Consider the following 16,667-nt stretch of genomic DNA (forward strand, 5'->3'; position numbering starts at 1 on the left):
TTGCATTTCAATTCAAATTTTGTCACACAAATGCATACCCATTTAGGAAAAGGAATTGCAAACCATTTGCCCATTTGCTTTTCCAATTGAAATGTGTATATTGTTCTTCGTACTTTGTTACTATTGCCTATTGTATGTTCCGTCCGTGTTTGCGGTGTTGTGTAATGTGCAGGTAGCATGCACATTCATACAGTCCTTCCCTTGTTAATAGCCTTCTTGCTCTACTTGTGCCACCAGTTATTGTATTGTGTACAGTGTATTCATTACCCCTGGTTTCTGTTCATTAAGAACCACTAGCATTCCACGTCCTTTCCACATACATCTCCATGCACAGTTCCTCTGTTCCTGTGTGCGTGAATATAGTTCCCTGTACGTTGACTCTTGGGCTGCCTTATTCACCTCTAACCGTGGGCGGTGTCAGTGGGTCACAGACCAGAAAACACGTAACCCGTGTTGCGAGTAAGGAAAGGACGAGAGAGAGAGCTATAGACTCGGTATTAGAGGTAAGCAAGCAAGGTGTCTTTATTTTGTTGCAATTTGACAAACAACAAGCTGGCATTCATGAATACATACTTCTACAAAAGCCATTCTAATGTATTATTTAAAGTACTAGCGACTGTAACAAATGATGCAGAAGTAGTAGTACTGTAATAGTACAGTAGTGTTACTAGTATAAACTGTATATACTATATATACTATATACAGTAGATACTATGCTGTATATACCCATAATACTGTATATACTCTATATACTGTTTAGACTAGTATACTGTAGTAGTACTGTAGTAATACTGTTGGATTGAAAAAGGAAAAAGGAAAAATAATATAACAATTCAAATAAAAATATGGCACTCTTTATATATATTATATTGCTTTGTCAATCTTCATCATCATCGTCATAATCATCATCATCATACAATAAATGTCATATATTTAGTTATCAATGTGTTATATTATTGCTAACATCAACTGTAATTCCAAAGCTATAATAAATGTAATAATAATCCAAATACATATCAGGACATCAGGGGTATTATATTGTTACGGAAAATAACTGTCATAAATTTGGAGTAGGATACAGAGAGGGGGGGGGGGGGGGGGGGTTGTTGCTCTGGACATGCATGAAGGGATATCATTGGGGGAGCAAGGGTAAGCAGGCCCTCTTATTGGAAAAGAGGTGCTTGAGCAGCTGTCACTCAGTCATCATCGGAACACTCACGCAGCCAGTCCATACATACACACATGCATTCTGTTCAGTCAAACAAAGTGGATGCGTCCCAAATGGCAACCCATTCCCTATGTAGTGCACAACTTTTGACCAGAGCCCTTTGGGCCCTGATCAAAAATAACGCACTATGTAGGGAATAGGGTGCCATTTGGGACCAGTATCTAAATAATTACAGATAGTCTTTGACTTTTTCATTTTATATATATATTTTTTTAAAGCTAGACTACTCTACTCCAGTCGTTAAATAGGAGTTGTACATGCCGGTGAATACACCACTCATAATGATTCGATGAAAGACCCACTGACCAATCACAAGGCTGATCCTGATCCCTTCCACAATGTCAACAAACGCACACATACGTACACATATGACATCACAAAAGTATGACATCATGCAAAAACTGTATAGAGACGGGCGGATGGACACACAGACAAGTAGACAAACACAAGCAGAGAGACAGAGGTGGACACAGATGGACAAACAAACAAACAAAAGGTAGACTCACAGTGACAGACAATTAGACACACATACGGAGAACACACAAAGACAGACAGACGGACGGATTTCTCATGTCAAAGTCCCGGCGAGAGCAGCCAAACTCAGAACAATCTCAACAGATACGGAAGTGATCGTTAAACACTCCACACAGACAGTCTCTTACACTCTGACATCTGTAGTTGGTTTAAACCTGAAGAATGCAACTGCAAAATAAAATACTGAAAAAGAGTAACAAAAACCCACACATATAGTACGTATATGTCACATTAATGATAAATAACCTTAGTATAGACAAGAGTGGAGTACGTAACCCTGTTTTCTTTTTCCTTCCATCTTCCCCTCTCTTTTTATCTTTACCCTCTCTCTCTCCATTTCCCACTCACCCTTGCTCCATCTCTCATCTCTCCTACCCATGCTCTCCATCTCTCGCCCCTCTCTCACCCTCCTCCCTCTCTCTCCATCAGCCCCAGCCACTGCAGCAGTGCAGTACAGCCCAGCCAGGGCCTGTCTGTCTCATAGCCAGCGAATGGCTGACGCAGCATCCTGTCGTTTCACTGGAGCACTGAATTTAACACACACACACACACACACACACACACACACACACCGACAGACAGACACACACTGAGTGAATTACTTCAGTCTCCATTAGACTAACGAGAACCGTTCGTCCTCTGGGGACATGGAGAGATGGAGGAGAGAGAGATGGAGGAGAGAGAGATGAGGGGAAGGTGGAGAGAGAGTGGGGGGGGGGGGGGGGGTTGAGACGGGAGAGAGATGGATAGGACAAAAGAGAGAGATGGAGGGGAGCGAGACACATCGACCCGTTGGCACGGAGACAATATTAGTAGTATGCACACACACACACCCTCACGCCCACAAAATATAATACTTTACTGCATTCTGACGCTAGAACAAACAACAGTGGGTGTGACTGACATTCACAAGTGCTTGGCTACATATAGGTGATTGACAGAGGTATGTGGATATATACCGACAAGTGCATACAAACACTATCGCTCTCGCACACACCAAAACACACACACACACACCGAAACACACAGAGTGGATTGAGAAACGTGCACGGAGTTCAGCGATGAAGTTCAGCGATGAACAAGATAGACGTGTGACATATAACATGACTACATGTCTATCTTGTTGATCGCTGAACTTGTGAGTACTGGTCCTCCGTGCACGCTTTTCCGGTGTGTGTGTGTGTGTGTGTGTGTGTTTTGGTGTGTGAGAGAGTGATAGTGTGTGTGTATGAACTTTGTATGCACTTGTCTGTTTATATCCATGTAGTGTAACACACACACACACACACACACACACACACACACACACACACACACACACACACACACACACACACACACACACACACACACACACACACAGTCTTAACTGTGTTTTTTTTTCAGTGTAGTTATTTTCTAACCCAGCACACAGCGATTTACATGGCTCCAGATTCCTATAATAATTGATCAGAGGTTTTAGGTTTGGACCCACGCAGACTACATCCCAAATCCCACCCTATTCCATGTACTACTTCGACCAGAGTTTAGTCGTGCATTATGTAGGGAATAGGGTGTACATTTGAGATGCAAAAGAAGACGCTACACAGACACAGATTGTATTTCTGAATCCCACCTCTTTTCCACATGGATTGCACTACTTTCAACCAGAGCTTAGTAGTGCACCATATAGGGAATAGGGTGTCATTTGAGACACGGGAGAAGACACGACACAGATACAACAACAGATCACCTAACTAATACAGTCAGAGAGAAAGAAAGAAGGATAGAAGAACGGGGGGGGGGACAGATATAAGAGATAGACGAACGCCAAGTGAACGGATACATGGTTAGACAGTGGAACAGTGGTCATAATAGCTGTTTTAAATAAAGATCATTCAAAATAAGCAGATAGCGAGATTTGTATCAACTGGAAAATAATAAAGTGAAGTAAAAAAAAAAAATAAGAGTGATGTGGAACACAGAGGTTCAGTCGTACCACACTTCCGCGCACACACACACACACACATGCCCACGGATGCATGCATACACGCACACACACATACACACAGTCTTCAGAGGTACTGTAATGACACACCTTTGAAATGTTCACCGTTTCACAGCCTTCATCAATGACCACCTCCTTCCATAATACATTTGATGCTGATAAATTGTCAGCTTATGGACGTGTTTTAGACAGCCAAACATCTGCAATGGAAAAACAAAAAACACACAGAAAGTATGAATTGTGACACATTAAATGTGATTTTGTGGGGGAAAGGAATCCACTGTTTGGCCTTCGTCGAGTTAAACTGCAAAGCCTTAACAAATCATATCACATGAAGAAATGTAGGAAACTATGGAAGGACAAGGTCTTCATCATCTCTTTCTCTCTCTCCTCAGAGGTCAGTGCAGCGCTCCTGCTTGCTGTAATGGTCGAACTGGCTCTTCCAGTGCATCATGTAGGAGGACCAGCGATGGAACTCCACCTTCCACTGACGCTCCGCCTCATCTATGTTATCTGGGGAGGAGGAGAAAGAGAGAGAGAGAGAGAGAGAGAGAGAGAGAGAGAGAGAGAGAGAGAGATTACCACAAGTGAAAGACAGGGTCACCACTGTCACCTACAGATGGAATCACACAATATCAGACATAATCCGAAAGGAACCCGAGAGACAGTGGGGACGAGCCAGGAAGCGACATCATCCCTGTTTATCTGACTAGGGGCCATAGGTCATAGGTCAGGAAACTAACCAGACATGTTTCACACAGACCTCTAACAGTGAAACACAGTGGCTTTTGGGGTTTGGAACATTTCCAATGAAAAGTTGGCATTATACTCATGTTTAGGTTTTTGGTATACAAAGATGGATCACACACACACACACACACAGTGAGTCAAGTGGCTATTGACATATGTTCTGTTTCTTATAGCAAAGGCCTTCTGGGAATTGTGACAAAGTAGGAGGGAAAAGAACGAGGGATGAAATTGAAGTGTTGTACATAAAAAAAATATATATATTTTTAAATGCAACATGAAAGGATAAGAAAGTAGAGAGAAAGGGAGTTTTAGAGGCTTCTCACTGCGCCTGCCAAGATTGAGAATGATTTAAAATACCAAAGAGAGGATTGTTTTGTATAAAATAATAGTTGTGAGATAAAATTATATTAGCAAAAAAGATAAGGGAATTCAGATTGAAAGGAGAGTGGATGGTGAAGTCAAAAATAGAAAAAAAGGTCTAAGTTTGGAGAGAACAGAGAAAAGGCATAAGGCCCTAGAATGAGCTAAATAAGGCCTAGGCAGCGGTGATGTCATAGAAGAGAAATAGAACTAGAGATGGCGTGGAGGGACCAGAGGAATTCCATGATTCCCTTCACCCTGCTAACCTTTTTGGCTAAGTCTAACATTTTCTGATCTGATAGTCTATGTATTGATCATTAGCCTGCATTGTACACATTCACAGCTTAAAGCTGAATTGCAGTAAAATGTCAAAATCAGAAAAGGTGATAAAAGTTAGTTCAAGAAGAAAGAAAAAGTACTTTTGACAGGTTCGGATGGTGCCTGCTCTTCTTGCTGAAGGCCTCTAGTCTTGTAGTCGAGTTGAATGGTACTAGGGAGGGACAGGTTTGATAATGGTGATGGTGTTGCTGGAGTTGACTAGACGTCCTGACGTTCCCAATCCTCAGCTCTCTGTGGAAACTGGACGACTCCTCCACTAGCAATGTGTAGCACCCACTTCTTCCCACTGTTTCTTCTGCTGCCGAAAGGGCTCACCACACATCAGTCCAGTGTATAAAGTCACCCTCACTAAGAGGGAGCCTTCTGCCATCTCCACACTTCAGTCCTCTCACTTTGGGTGGCTGAAACTAGAAGCCGGTGCTGAATGATTTTATGCAAGGTGAGGCTTACTGTATGGCTGCCGCCTTGAGCGCTCCGACCCAACTTTGCTATTTTGTGACAATTTTGGTGTTTATCGTTACTTTTCTTGCACTAAATGTATCTGCTATCATTTCATATGATCGACAAAAAAACGTTTGAATATCAGATCGGAAGTTACGAACCTCAATTTTGGCTTCAACTTTGACTCATCCGCCCTGGGCTCTTTATGTACCTCCGATCCAATCTTCGGGCTACCCAAGAGGAAACACGAGCGAAAAAGAGGCAAGAGATCGGGCGTCCTGTTGAGACTAAGGCAAAGGGAAAACCGGCCACCACTTCCCTCCATTCTATTGGCCACTTAATAATAACATGACATCCGATCGTGGATTTGCTATCAACGGGACTCTCGTAACTGCAATATTCTCTGTTTTTCTGAAACATGGCTTTTGGACAAGATACCCCGTATGGCTATTCAACTCGATGGATTCTCCATTCTTCGATGGGAAATCCAGAGGGGGAGGGGTATGTCTCTTCATCAACAACAGATGGTGTGCAGTCTCAGAGCATGCGCAGACCACCTGGTAGGCACCTTCATGTTTATTTTCGACCTCTCCTTGTCCCAGACTGTAATCCCCACGTCTCAAGCTGACCACCATCATTCCTCTTTCCAAGAACTCTACCTGCCAATTTGCACACCACCCCAACAGATCTACAGATGATGCAATCTCAATTGAACTTCACACTGCCCTCTACCACCGGGACAAGAGGAATACCTACAATGGGGAGAACAAGTATTTGATACACTGACGATTTTGCAGGTTTTCCTACTTACAAAGCATGTAGAGGTCTGTAATTTTTATCATAGGTACACTTCAACTGTGAGAGACGGAATCTATAACAAAACTCCAGAAAATAACATGGTATGATTTTTAAGTAATTAATTTGCATTTTATTGCATGACATAAGTATTTGATCACCTACCAACCAGTAACAATTCCGGCTCTCACAGACCTGTTAGTTTATCTTTACGAAGTCCTCCTGTTCTCCACTCATTAACTGTATTAACCGCAACTGTTTGAACTCATTACCTCTATAAAAGACACCTGTCCACACACTCAATCAAACAGACTCCAACCGCTCCAAAATGGCCAAGACCAGAGAGCTGTGTAAGGACATCAGGGATAAAATTGTAGACCTGCACAAGGCTGGGATGGGCTACAGGACAATAGGCAAGCAGCTTGGTGAGAAGGCAACAACTGTTGGCGCAATTATTAGAAAATGGAAGAAGTTCAAGATGACGGTCTGTGGCTCCATGCAAGATCTCACCTTGTGGGGCATCAATGACCATGAGGAAGGTGAGGGATCAGCCCAGAACTACACGGCAGGACCTGGTCAATGACCTGAAGAGAGCTGGGACCACAGTCTCAAAGAAAACCATTAGTAACACACTACGCCGTCATAGATTAAAATCCTGCAACGCACGCAAGGTCCCCCTGCTCAAGCCAGCGCATGTCCAGGCCCGTCTGAAGTTTGCCAATGACCATCTGGATGATCCAGAGGAGGAATGGGAGAAGGTCATGTTTTTTGGTATAAACTCCACTCACTGTGTTTGGAGGAAAAAGAAGGATGAGTACAACCCCAACAATACCATCCCAACCGTGAAGCATGGAGGTGGAAACATCATTCTTTGGGGATGCTTTTCTGCAAAGGGGACGACTGCACCGTATTGAGGGGAGGATGGAAGGGGCCATGTAATGCGAGATCTTGGCCAACAACCTCCTTCCCTCAGTAAGAGCATTGAAGATGGGTCGTGGCTGGGTCTTCCAGCATGACAACGACCCGAAACACACAGCCAGGGCAACTAAGGAATGGCTCCGTAAGAAGCATCTCAAGGTCCTGGAGTGGCCTAGCCAGTTTCCAGACCTGAACCCAATAGAACATCTTTGGAGGGAGCTGAAAATCCATATTGCCCAGCGACAGCCCCGAAACCTGAAGGATCTGGAGAAGGTCTGTATGGAGGAGTGGGCCAAAATCCCTGCTGCAGTGTGTGCAAACCTGGTCAAGAACTACAGGAACGTATGATCTCTGTAATTGCAAACAAAGGTTTCTGTACCAAATATTAAGTTCTGTTTTTCTGATGTATCAAATGTCATGCAATAAAATGCAAATTAATTACTTAAAAATCATATAATGTGATTTTCTGGATTTTTGTTTTAGATTCCGCCTCTCACAGTTGAAGTGTACCTATGATAAAAATGACAGACCTCTACATGCTTTGTAAGTAGGAAAACCTGCAAAATCGGCAGTGTATCAAATACTTGTTCTCCTCACTGTATGTGAGAATGCTGTTCATCGACTACAGATCAGAGTTCAACACCATAGTGCCCTCCAAGCTCGAGACCCTGGGACTAAACACTTCCCTCTGCAACTGGACCCTGGACTTCCTGACGGGCTGACCACTGGTCACTATTACTCCTTTTTACAACTATATTACCATTAGTATATTACCATAGGTATTTATATATTCCTGCCACCAGACACTTTTCAACTCTGATACATGGTGTGCAGACTCTAGTGCAGTGGAAGTCTCAACCTATTGTTCACCCATTTTAGGTCACTTTTTATGACTTTTTACGTATAAACCCACCTCAACTACTCACATTGAATAAGGTACTGACACTGACCTGCATTAACAGTGCATTCAGAAATTATTCAGACCCCTTCCATTTTTCCACATTTTGTTACGTAACAGCCTTATTATAATATTAATTAAACCATTTTTTCCCCTCATCAATCTACACACAATACCCCATAATGACAAAGCGAAAACAGGTTTTTAGAAATAAATAAATAACTGAACTACCTTACGTAGTAAGTGTATATGTATAAGTATAAGTATATAAGTATAAGTATAAGTATATAAGTATATAAATACTTATGTATAAGTATTCATACGCTTTGCTATGAGACTCGACATTGAGCTCAGGTGCATCCTGCTTCCATTGGTCGTCCTTGAGATGTTTCTACAACTTTATTGGAGTCCACCTGTGGTAAATTCAATTGATTGGACATGATTTGGAAAGGCGCACACCTGTCTGTATAAGGTCCCACAGTTGACAGTGCACGTCAGAGCAAAAAAAACAAGCCACGAAGTCGAAGGATTTGTCCATAGAGCTCCGAGACAGGATTGTGTTGAGGCACAGATCTAGTGAAGGGTACCAAAAAATGTATGCAGCATCGGAGATCCCCAAGAACACAGTGTCCTCCACCATTCTTAAGTAGAAGAAGTTTGGAACCACCAAGGTTCTTTCTAGAGCTGGCCGCCAGGCCAAACTGAGCAATCAGGGGAGAAGGGCCTTGGTCAGGAAGGTGATCAACAACCAGATGGTCACTCTGGCAGAGCTCCAGAGTTCCACTGTGGAGATGGGAGAACCTTCCAGAAGGACAACCATCTCTGCAGCACTCCACCAATCAGGCCTTTATGGTAGAGTGGCCAGACAGAAGCCACTCCTCAGTAAAAGACACATGACAACCTGCTTGGAGCTTGCCAAAAGGCACCTAAAGGACTCTCCGACCATGAGAAACAAGATTCTCTAGTCTGATGAAACCAACTCTTTGGCCTGAATGTCAAGCGTCGCGTCTGGAGGAAACCTGGCACCATCCCTATGGTGAAGCATGGTGGTGCCAGCATTATGATGTGAGGATGTTTTTCAGAGGCAGGGACTGGGAGTCAGGATCAATGGTAAGATGAATGGAGCAAATTAGAGAGAGATCCTTGATGAAAACCTGCTCCAGAGCGCCCAGGACTTTAGACTGGGGCGAAGGTTCACCTTCCAACAGTACAACGACTCTAAGCACACAGCCAAGACAACACAGGAGTGGCTTCGGGACAAGTCTCTGAATGTCCTCCAGTGGATCAGTCAGAGCCTGGACTTGAACCAGATCAAACATCTCTGGAGAGACCTCAAAATAGCTGTGCAGCGACGCTCCCCATCCAACCTGACAGAGCTTGAGAGGATCTGCAGAGAAGAATGGGAAAAACTCTCCAAATACAGGTGTGCCTAGCTTGTAGCGTCATACCCAAGAAAACTCAAGGCTGTAATTGCTGCCAAAGGTGCTTCAACAAAGTACTGAGTAAAGGGTCTGAATACTTATGTAAATGTGACATATCGGTTTTTATCTGAAATAAAATTGCTACATTTACTAAAAACCTGTTTTTGCATCTTTTGAATGCAGTAGACAGTTAGCTATAGCTAGCTAACTACCTAGCTAGCTAGTTTAGCAAACTAAACAAATCGATCTGCCATCAATTCTGCCAGCGCTCTCAAGGTAAGTCAACTAGATACTGTATATTAGATAAACATGTAATACGTTATCAAACACACCCCAAACAACTACAACACGTAAATCAACTAAATATGCACAATATTTTTTACAGAAACTCTCAGATAACTCCGCTATTATGGCGCCATGGCTACGGGCCCATGGGCTACGGTCAAAAGTAAAGCACTATATAAGGAATAGGGTGCCATTTGGGAAGCAACAGTCCTATCCTTCTTCATCCAATCTGACCCTGGGTCAGTTTAGCAGGGAAGTGTTGTAGCTACTGTAGTGTGTGCTATGCGCTTTACTGACCATGCACAACTTTCCATTGCAAAACCAAGCAAACCACACCACCATCTCTCTCTCTCTCTCTCAGTTATTTTTTAAAAGTTCTGTCGGTTGATTGAGCCTTTTTCCCTGTAAAAGACTGTAAGCCGCAGCTAGCTCTCTTTGAATATTTCTTTGAATATTTATGTTGTCAGTATGGTTGTACTGTCATGAGCATTGCTTTGATGTCCTTAATGTGCTGTTAGAGGCCCAGATTGTGTCATTGTAGTGTGTGTGTGTAACCCTCTTACCGGTGATGTTGAGGAGGCGTGGCAGGAAGCGGTTCCAGAATGCACACAGCTGATTCCGCAGGCCCTTGTGGATCTTCATGGATTCCGTGTTCAGACCCACGTGTTTTTGTTCACTGTTGGTGAACTGGGGCCACTTCCGCCTGCTATCCACACTGCCATCAAAGTTGATATTGGGGTTACTGGAGAGAGAGAAAGGTGGGAGAGGGTGGGAGACAGAAAGAGAGAGAATAGAATTAGGGTTTGACAGCTTTCAGTCTGCTACGATAGACACACACACCAACCCATGCCCTTTTACAACTCCCCATTTCTCTATCTCCCTCTCACCCCCCCCCTCTCTGTCTTACCCGGTGCGTGCAAAGTTGGCCCAGTATCTCATCATGCGTCGGCTCAGTTTCTCCTCCTCGGCTGTGTAGTTCAGTCTCTTCTCAAGCGGCATGCCGAACACAAACTCTATCTCGTAACCATGGATGACGCCCATCCACTCAGGCCACGCCAGGTTAGACGCACGGTGGTCAAACAGGTACAGGTACACTCCACCTAGAGAGTTTGGAATAGAGCATAGAATGAAATAGAACATGTATCCCCACTCTAGTCTTGTATATGTCCCAAACAGGTACACTCCACCTGGGAACAACAATAGGATAGGAGAGACATTGGCATGGAATATTGACGCAGGACTTCGAGTTCGCCTTTTGGTTTGAACAACTTCAAATTTGTGTTATTCCTTTTGAGCACCATTGAAATAACATGAAATAACGTCTTTGAAAAACATTCGTGAACCATTCTTACCTTGTGAGTTCCCATCCTTCGCCGTGGCCCCTGCGTTGCCCGCTGGTTGCCCATTGTTGGCACCCTGGTTAGAGTGAAACTGGGCATAGCTCCTGGCGAAGTGCTGCAGGGGGCAGATGACATTATGGTCTCCGACCACATCGTCCAGGGCATCACGGTTCTTTACCCCGTTGTTCTCATCGAACCAGTCAGTATACTGCAACACAATACAACTGTATTAATCAATAATATTTATTATATACAATCACTTGTACATCCACGGTTGTCACAAAGTACTGTAACACAATACATGGTCAGACATTAGTGGTTACCCGATTGCCCTCGAGAGGGCATGTAAACTGAACTGCCATGCAAGTAGAGTGTGCTCTGTGCTGTGGTTGCCCTGATTGATACAACTTTATTAGTCCATACGTCACAGCGAACAACTAAAATCTGTCTTCTAGCTGTCCATATCAATTCCCCTTTTCTTTCCAGCACATGGCCCAACCAGGATTCGAACTGGCCACCTTTCAGCTACAGGTCCACCTCCTTAACCGGCTGGGCTACTTACCTGCAGAACCACAGCCTCCTGGCCGATCTCATTGGCATGCGGAACGCTCAGTTTCACGCTTTCCAGGAAGTCCTCGCGCGAGATCAGTGACTCATTGTCCTATGGGGAGTCAATGGAAGGTTTGTGTGAAATTGTATCAGTGACAGTGGAACACACACACACACACAAAACAGGCATTAATGTACAAACACACACACCCACGCTACAAATGCACACACAGAGAAACACACACCAGGCTCACACACAAATGCACATTTGTAGCCGCTCCTCCCCGCACCCCCCCAAAACACTCCATCCCCTCTCTCTCCTCACGTACCTTGCTGAAGCCAGGGGCTCCATAGAGGAGGAAGAAGGACCCCTCATCCTGGTTGACCCCCAGCAGGATTTGGGTGTCCTTGAAGTTGCCTGAGCTGAGCATGGCCTCGGGGTTGTCTGGAAGCACCACGCCGTCGATGACGGGCACAAAGGAGAAACGGAAGATGGCAGACCACGGCATGACCTGAGAAGACAAAACAAAATTTATTTATTTCACCTTAATTTAACCAGGTAAATAATTGAAAACACATTCCTTACATTTAACTATCGTTAAATGTGAACTTAAAACATAAATGTATACGGAAATGCTATGGAAATGCACATTTAAATGTCAAACGTAACTCTAAAAGTAAACATAAATGTAAGACTTAAACCTAAACATAAATGTAATAAATGAATGTACCTGCCACTCCTGGTCAATGAGCTCCTGCGGGGGCTTGTTGCGAAGACAGTCCACCAGCTCCGTATCGTTACCCCCCGAGGGGCACCCGACGAGCTTCCCCAACATGACGGCCCTCCGGTGGGCTTCAGCTGGCGTAACAGTGGCCCAGGGGCAGTTGGGGGCTCCACTCTGGAGGATGGCTCGGGTGAAGGTGGGTCGACTGTCGGGAGACAGGAGGTGCATCCCAACAGAGACTGCTCCGGCACTCTCCCCAAAGATGGTCACCTACGAGTAGTAGTAGTTAATAACAATAATATTGAATTTATAGAGTGCACAAGCTTGCTGACACATACATTTCCTCTTTATTATCATTACCTGTTTGGGGTTGCCCCCAAAGAAGTGTATGTTATCCTGGACCCACTGGAGGGCCATGCGTTGGTCTAAGAGCCCCACGTTCCCAGGGGCCTCTGAGGAGCCGTGGAGAGCCAGGAACCCAAAGGCCCCGATGCGGTAGTTCATGGAAACCACCACCACCTTCTCCGAGTGAGCCAGGTAGCGCCCGTCGTACACATCCAGGGATGATGATCCGCTGTAGAACAATACAATACAACTTTATTGTCCATCTGTTACAGCGAACAATGAAAATGCGTTTCCTGCTCAATACCCCCAGATAGCACCTTCATGCATACACACAAACTTGAAAAGAGCACAGGGTCCTAGCCGCAGTGCAGCATCCCTGGATGGAGAGCATGTTGTACAGTTACGTGCTTGTGAAATGCTGCTGGGATGTGAAAGCCTTTCACTTTCCAGATACAGATCAATTCCCTCCTTTCCTCCAGTGCCCTGCCTGCATTTCGAACTGGTTACCTTCCGGCTACAGGTCAAGCTCCTTAGCCCACTGGACTACCTACCTGTAGAACCCTCCTCCGTAGATCCATACCATCACGGTGAGGTTGTGAGGTCTGGCGGAGGTGGGGACCCAGATATTGAGGTAGAGGCAGTCCTCGCTCATCTCCCTGTTGGAATTAAATCAAACTTTATTTTGTAAACATCTAGCTACCACCTGGTATAACAAAACTTTATTTCAAATGAAATCAAACTTTATTTAACCCTTCTGTGGTGTTCGGGTCTGTGGGACCCATTTTCAATGTTTACTAAACCTGAGACTCATTGGCCTTGGCTCATTAACACATTTTCATTGAGTGCACACTGTGCACCCCCCTACACATTTATATTACATATGTGGTGTTCGGGTCCACTGGACCAGAGGGTAATAAAAGTGTGTGTGTAGGTGAAAACAAGTAAACTTGAAACAAAAAGGTTTGCTGTGTGCCTTCACTCTGTCTTCCTCCTCCCTGGGCCTGCTGTTTCAACATAGCACCAAGAACCTGTCTGTCTCCCTGCCTGTCTCCCTTTCTCCCGCTTTTCTTGGACTCTTTACCCTTTTTAGTGTGAAACTACACAATGTCTTGCGGGAACCTGCACAATGTTATTACAATACATTATTTCAACTCATTGTAAAAAAAAATCTGTATTTTTCACGCTCTACCCCAGCCAGGTGCAAATTGTGGGAGGGACATAGCAAATAAAAAGCTTTGCATGTGTGGCTCATTACCACAATCAATCAGTATGGCAAAAAGGATCTCGGCTCAACTAGTGTGGAAGGAACGTCTTCCACTTTGGAAGATGAAGAATTTTCAGAATATGAGGATCATGTCTCTGCCAATTCGGAGTCTGACAGTGAGTTGGAAGAAGAGGATGAGATTGACCCTCAGCTAGCCCCAGGACCAGCCCGTCAGCAACCAGCTCATCAGCAGCCTGCAGGAGGAGAAATATGGATGTTCAAAAATTGGGAAATTGAATGGTCTTCTTGCCCAAGGAATGAGCCACCCCACATGGCTGCCAATGTGATAAGGATGTAACCAGGGTCGACACGGATGGCGGTTACTCATGTGCAGGACATAAAGTCTTCTTTTGAACGGTTCATCTCAGACACCATCCAGAAAATCATTCTGGACTGCACTAATTTGGAGGGAAGGTGTGTTTTTTTGGAGAGAGATGGAAAGAGATGGACCAAAGTCATTTACATGTATAGTTTGGGGTTCTTATCCTTGCTGGTGTTTTCAGATCCAATGGGGAATCCACAGAATCCCCGTGGGATGCAGAAACTGGCAGAGAACTTTTCCTGGCAACAATGTCTCTGGAAAACGTCCAAATTATTTCAGGGATTATCCGCTTCGATAACCGTGACACCAAACCAGCTCGGCGGCAGAGAGACAAGCTAGGTGCAATCAGGTCAGTGTGGGACAAGTGGGTCAACTGCCTTCCCCTGTTTTACAATCGTGGGCCCAACATTTCTGTTGATGAGCAGCTTCTGCCATTTAGGGGCCGTTTCCCCTTCAGGCAGTACATACCATCTAAACCCGCAAAATATGGAATCAAGATCTGGGCTGCCTGGGATGCTGCTTCATCATATACGTGGAACTAGCAAGTGTATACGGGGAAGCCAAATGGAGGAGCCCCTGAGAAGAACCAAGGGATGCGGGTTGTCCTGGACGTGACACAGGACAACATCAAATGCAATAACTTTTTTACTTCGCACAAGCTGGGACAGGAGCTCCTCAAGAGGAAGCTGACGATGGTAGGAACAGTACAAAAAAACAAGCCAGAGCTCCCACCTCCACTGTTGAATACACTGAACAGGCCTATCAATTCCTCTAAGTTTGTGTTTCGGGCCGACACATCCCTAGTGTCCTATGTGCCAAAGAAAGGCAAAAATGTGGTACTCATGAGTACGCTGCATAGGGATGGGAGAATTTGTGGCCAGGAACATCAAAAACCAGAAATCATAATGGATTACAATGCACATCCAACCCGGAAGCCAGCCGCACCAATGTGTCAGAGGAAACACCGTACACCTAGCGACCTGGTCAGAGTGCACTGCACCCGGCCCACCACAGGAGTCGCTAGTGCGCGATGAGACAAGGATATCCCTGCCGGCCAAACCCTCCCTAACCCGGACGACACTGGGCCAATTGTGCGCCACCCCATGGGCCTCCCAGTCGCGGCTGGCTGCGGCAGAGCCTGGGCTCAAACCCAGAATCTCTAGTGGCACAGCTAGCACTGCGCCACCCGGGAGGCCCTCAGGGGTGGATAATTTAGACAAGCTGGTGACTGGCTTCAGCTGCAAAAGAAGAACCCTATGCTGGCCACATGATATTATTCAACATGTTGTACATCTTGGCGTACAACTCGTTTGTCACCTGGATGGCATTGAACCCAGATTGGAACAGAGGGAAGCTCCAGAGGAGACGGCTCTTTCTCGAGGAAGGAATTGGTAAGACCTCAAATCCAGAGGGGGCAATATATCCCAAGGATGCCAGCTTCTGCAGCCACTGCAGCCACCCAAGGACCCCAGCTTCTGCAGCCACTGCAGCCACCCACGGACCCCAGCTTCTCCAGCCACTGCAGCCACCCAAGGACCCCAGCTTCTGCAGCCATGCTGGTGCCCCATCCGCTCGACCCACAGTACCAACAACTCCAATACTGGAAGTAAGTGTGAGTGATGTTGTTGCATGTGTGTGTATCTGACTCTCCTACCTTGGCCTGCTGTAACTATACATGTGAGTGAGTGAGATGTTAGCAAAATTCTTGAACTAAGTGTTTTCATCATTCTAGATTGCAGCCGGTAGCAACAAGAAGAAGCGCTGCGATGTGTGTGGACCCAAGAAGGACAGGAAGACGCAGTACACATGCATCAAGTGCAAGAAATACATTTGCAACACACACACACAGTAAAACTCTGTCCCTCATGTGGTGTGTAGACCGGCCTTGACTTGTGTTCAATGGGGCTAATTTATCATTTCCATACAATAATGTATGTAAAATGTATCTTTCCAAATTGTTCAGTTCAAAGCAATAAACATCGATAGTGATGAAAATCTTTTTTCGTTTATATTTGTTCAAGATAAACATGATTTATTCCACCCATGTCTTTATTCCGCAAATAGCGTTTTTTATTGATAAATGTGATCTAGCAGAGGTAAATGGCAAATATTAACCATGTATGCTCTCTATATTGCTTGTAATTGATATCAGTCAACATCGAAGTA

At 44.9% G+C, this 16,667-nt stretch overlaps 1 protein-coding gene across 2 annotated transcripts in view; it reads right to left on the reverse strand.

The window, feature by feature from the left end:
• Positions 1-497: 497 nt before the first annotated feature.
• Positions 498-16,667, reverse strand: part of ache (acetylcholinesterase (Yt blood group)) — a 34,948-nt gene continuing 18,778 nt past the window's right edge. For both annotated transcript variants that reach the window (XM_036957785.2, XM_036957786.2), the window contains exons 3-11: positions 13,467-13,571; positions 12,931-13,144; positions 12,577-12,840; positions 12,175-12,357; positions 11,859-11,957; positions 11,309-11,504; positions 10,864-11,056; positions 10,520-10,698; positions 498-4,262 (exon numbers count right to left, since the gene is read on the reverse strand). In XM_036957785.2, the coding sequence (XP_036813680.1) occupies positions 4,141-4,262; positions 10,520-10,698; positions 10,864-11,056; positions 11,309-11,504; positions 11,859-11,957; positions 12,175-12,357; positions 12,577-12,840; positions 12,931-13,144; positions 13,467-13,571 (1,555 nt within the window). In that variant the 3' untranslated portion in view covers positions 498-4,140. The remainder of the gene's footprint in view (positions 4,263-10,519; positions 10,699-10,863; positions 11,057-11,308; positions 11,505-11,858; positions 11,958-12,174; positions 12,358-12,576; positions 12,841-12,930; positions 13,145-13,466; positions 13,572-16,667) is intronic.

The sequence above is a fragment of the Oncorhynchus mykiss genome, chromosome 21 (genome assembly GCF_057628025.1).
Source record: "Oncorhynchus mykiss isolate SJ-2025 chromosome 21, ASM5762802v1, whole genome shotgun sequence".
Lineage (NCBI taxonomy): Eukaryota > Metazoa > Chordata > Actinopteri > Salmoniformes > Salmonidae > Oncorhynchus > Oncorhynchus mykiss.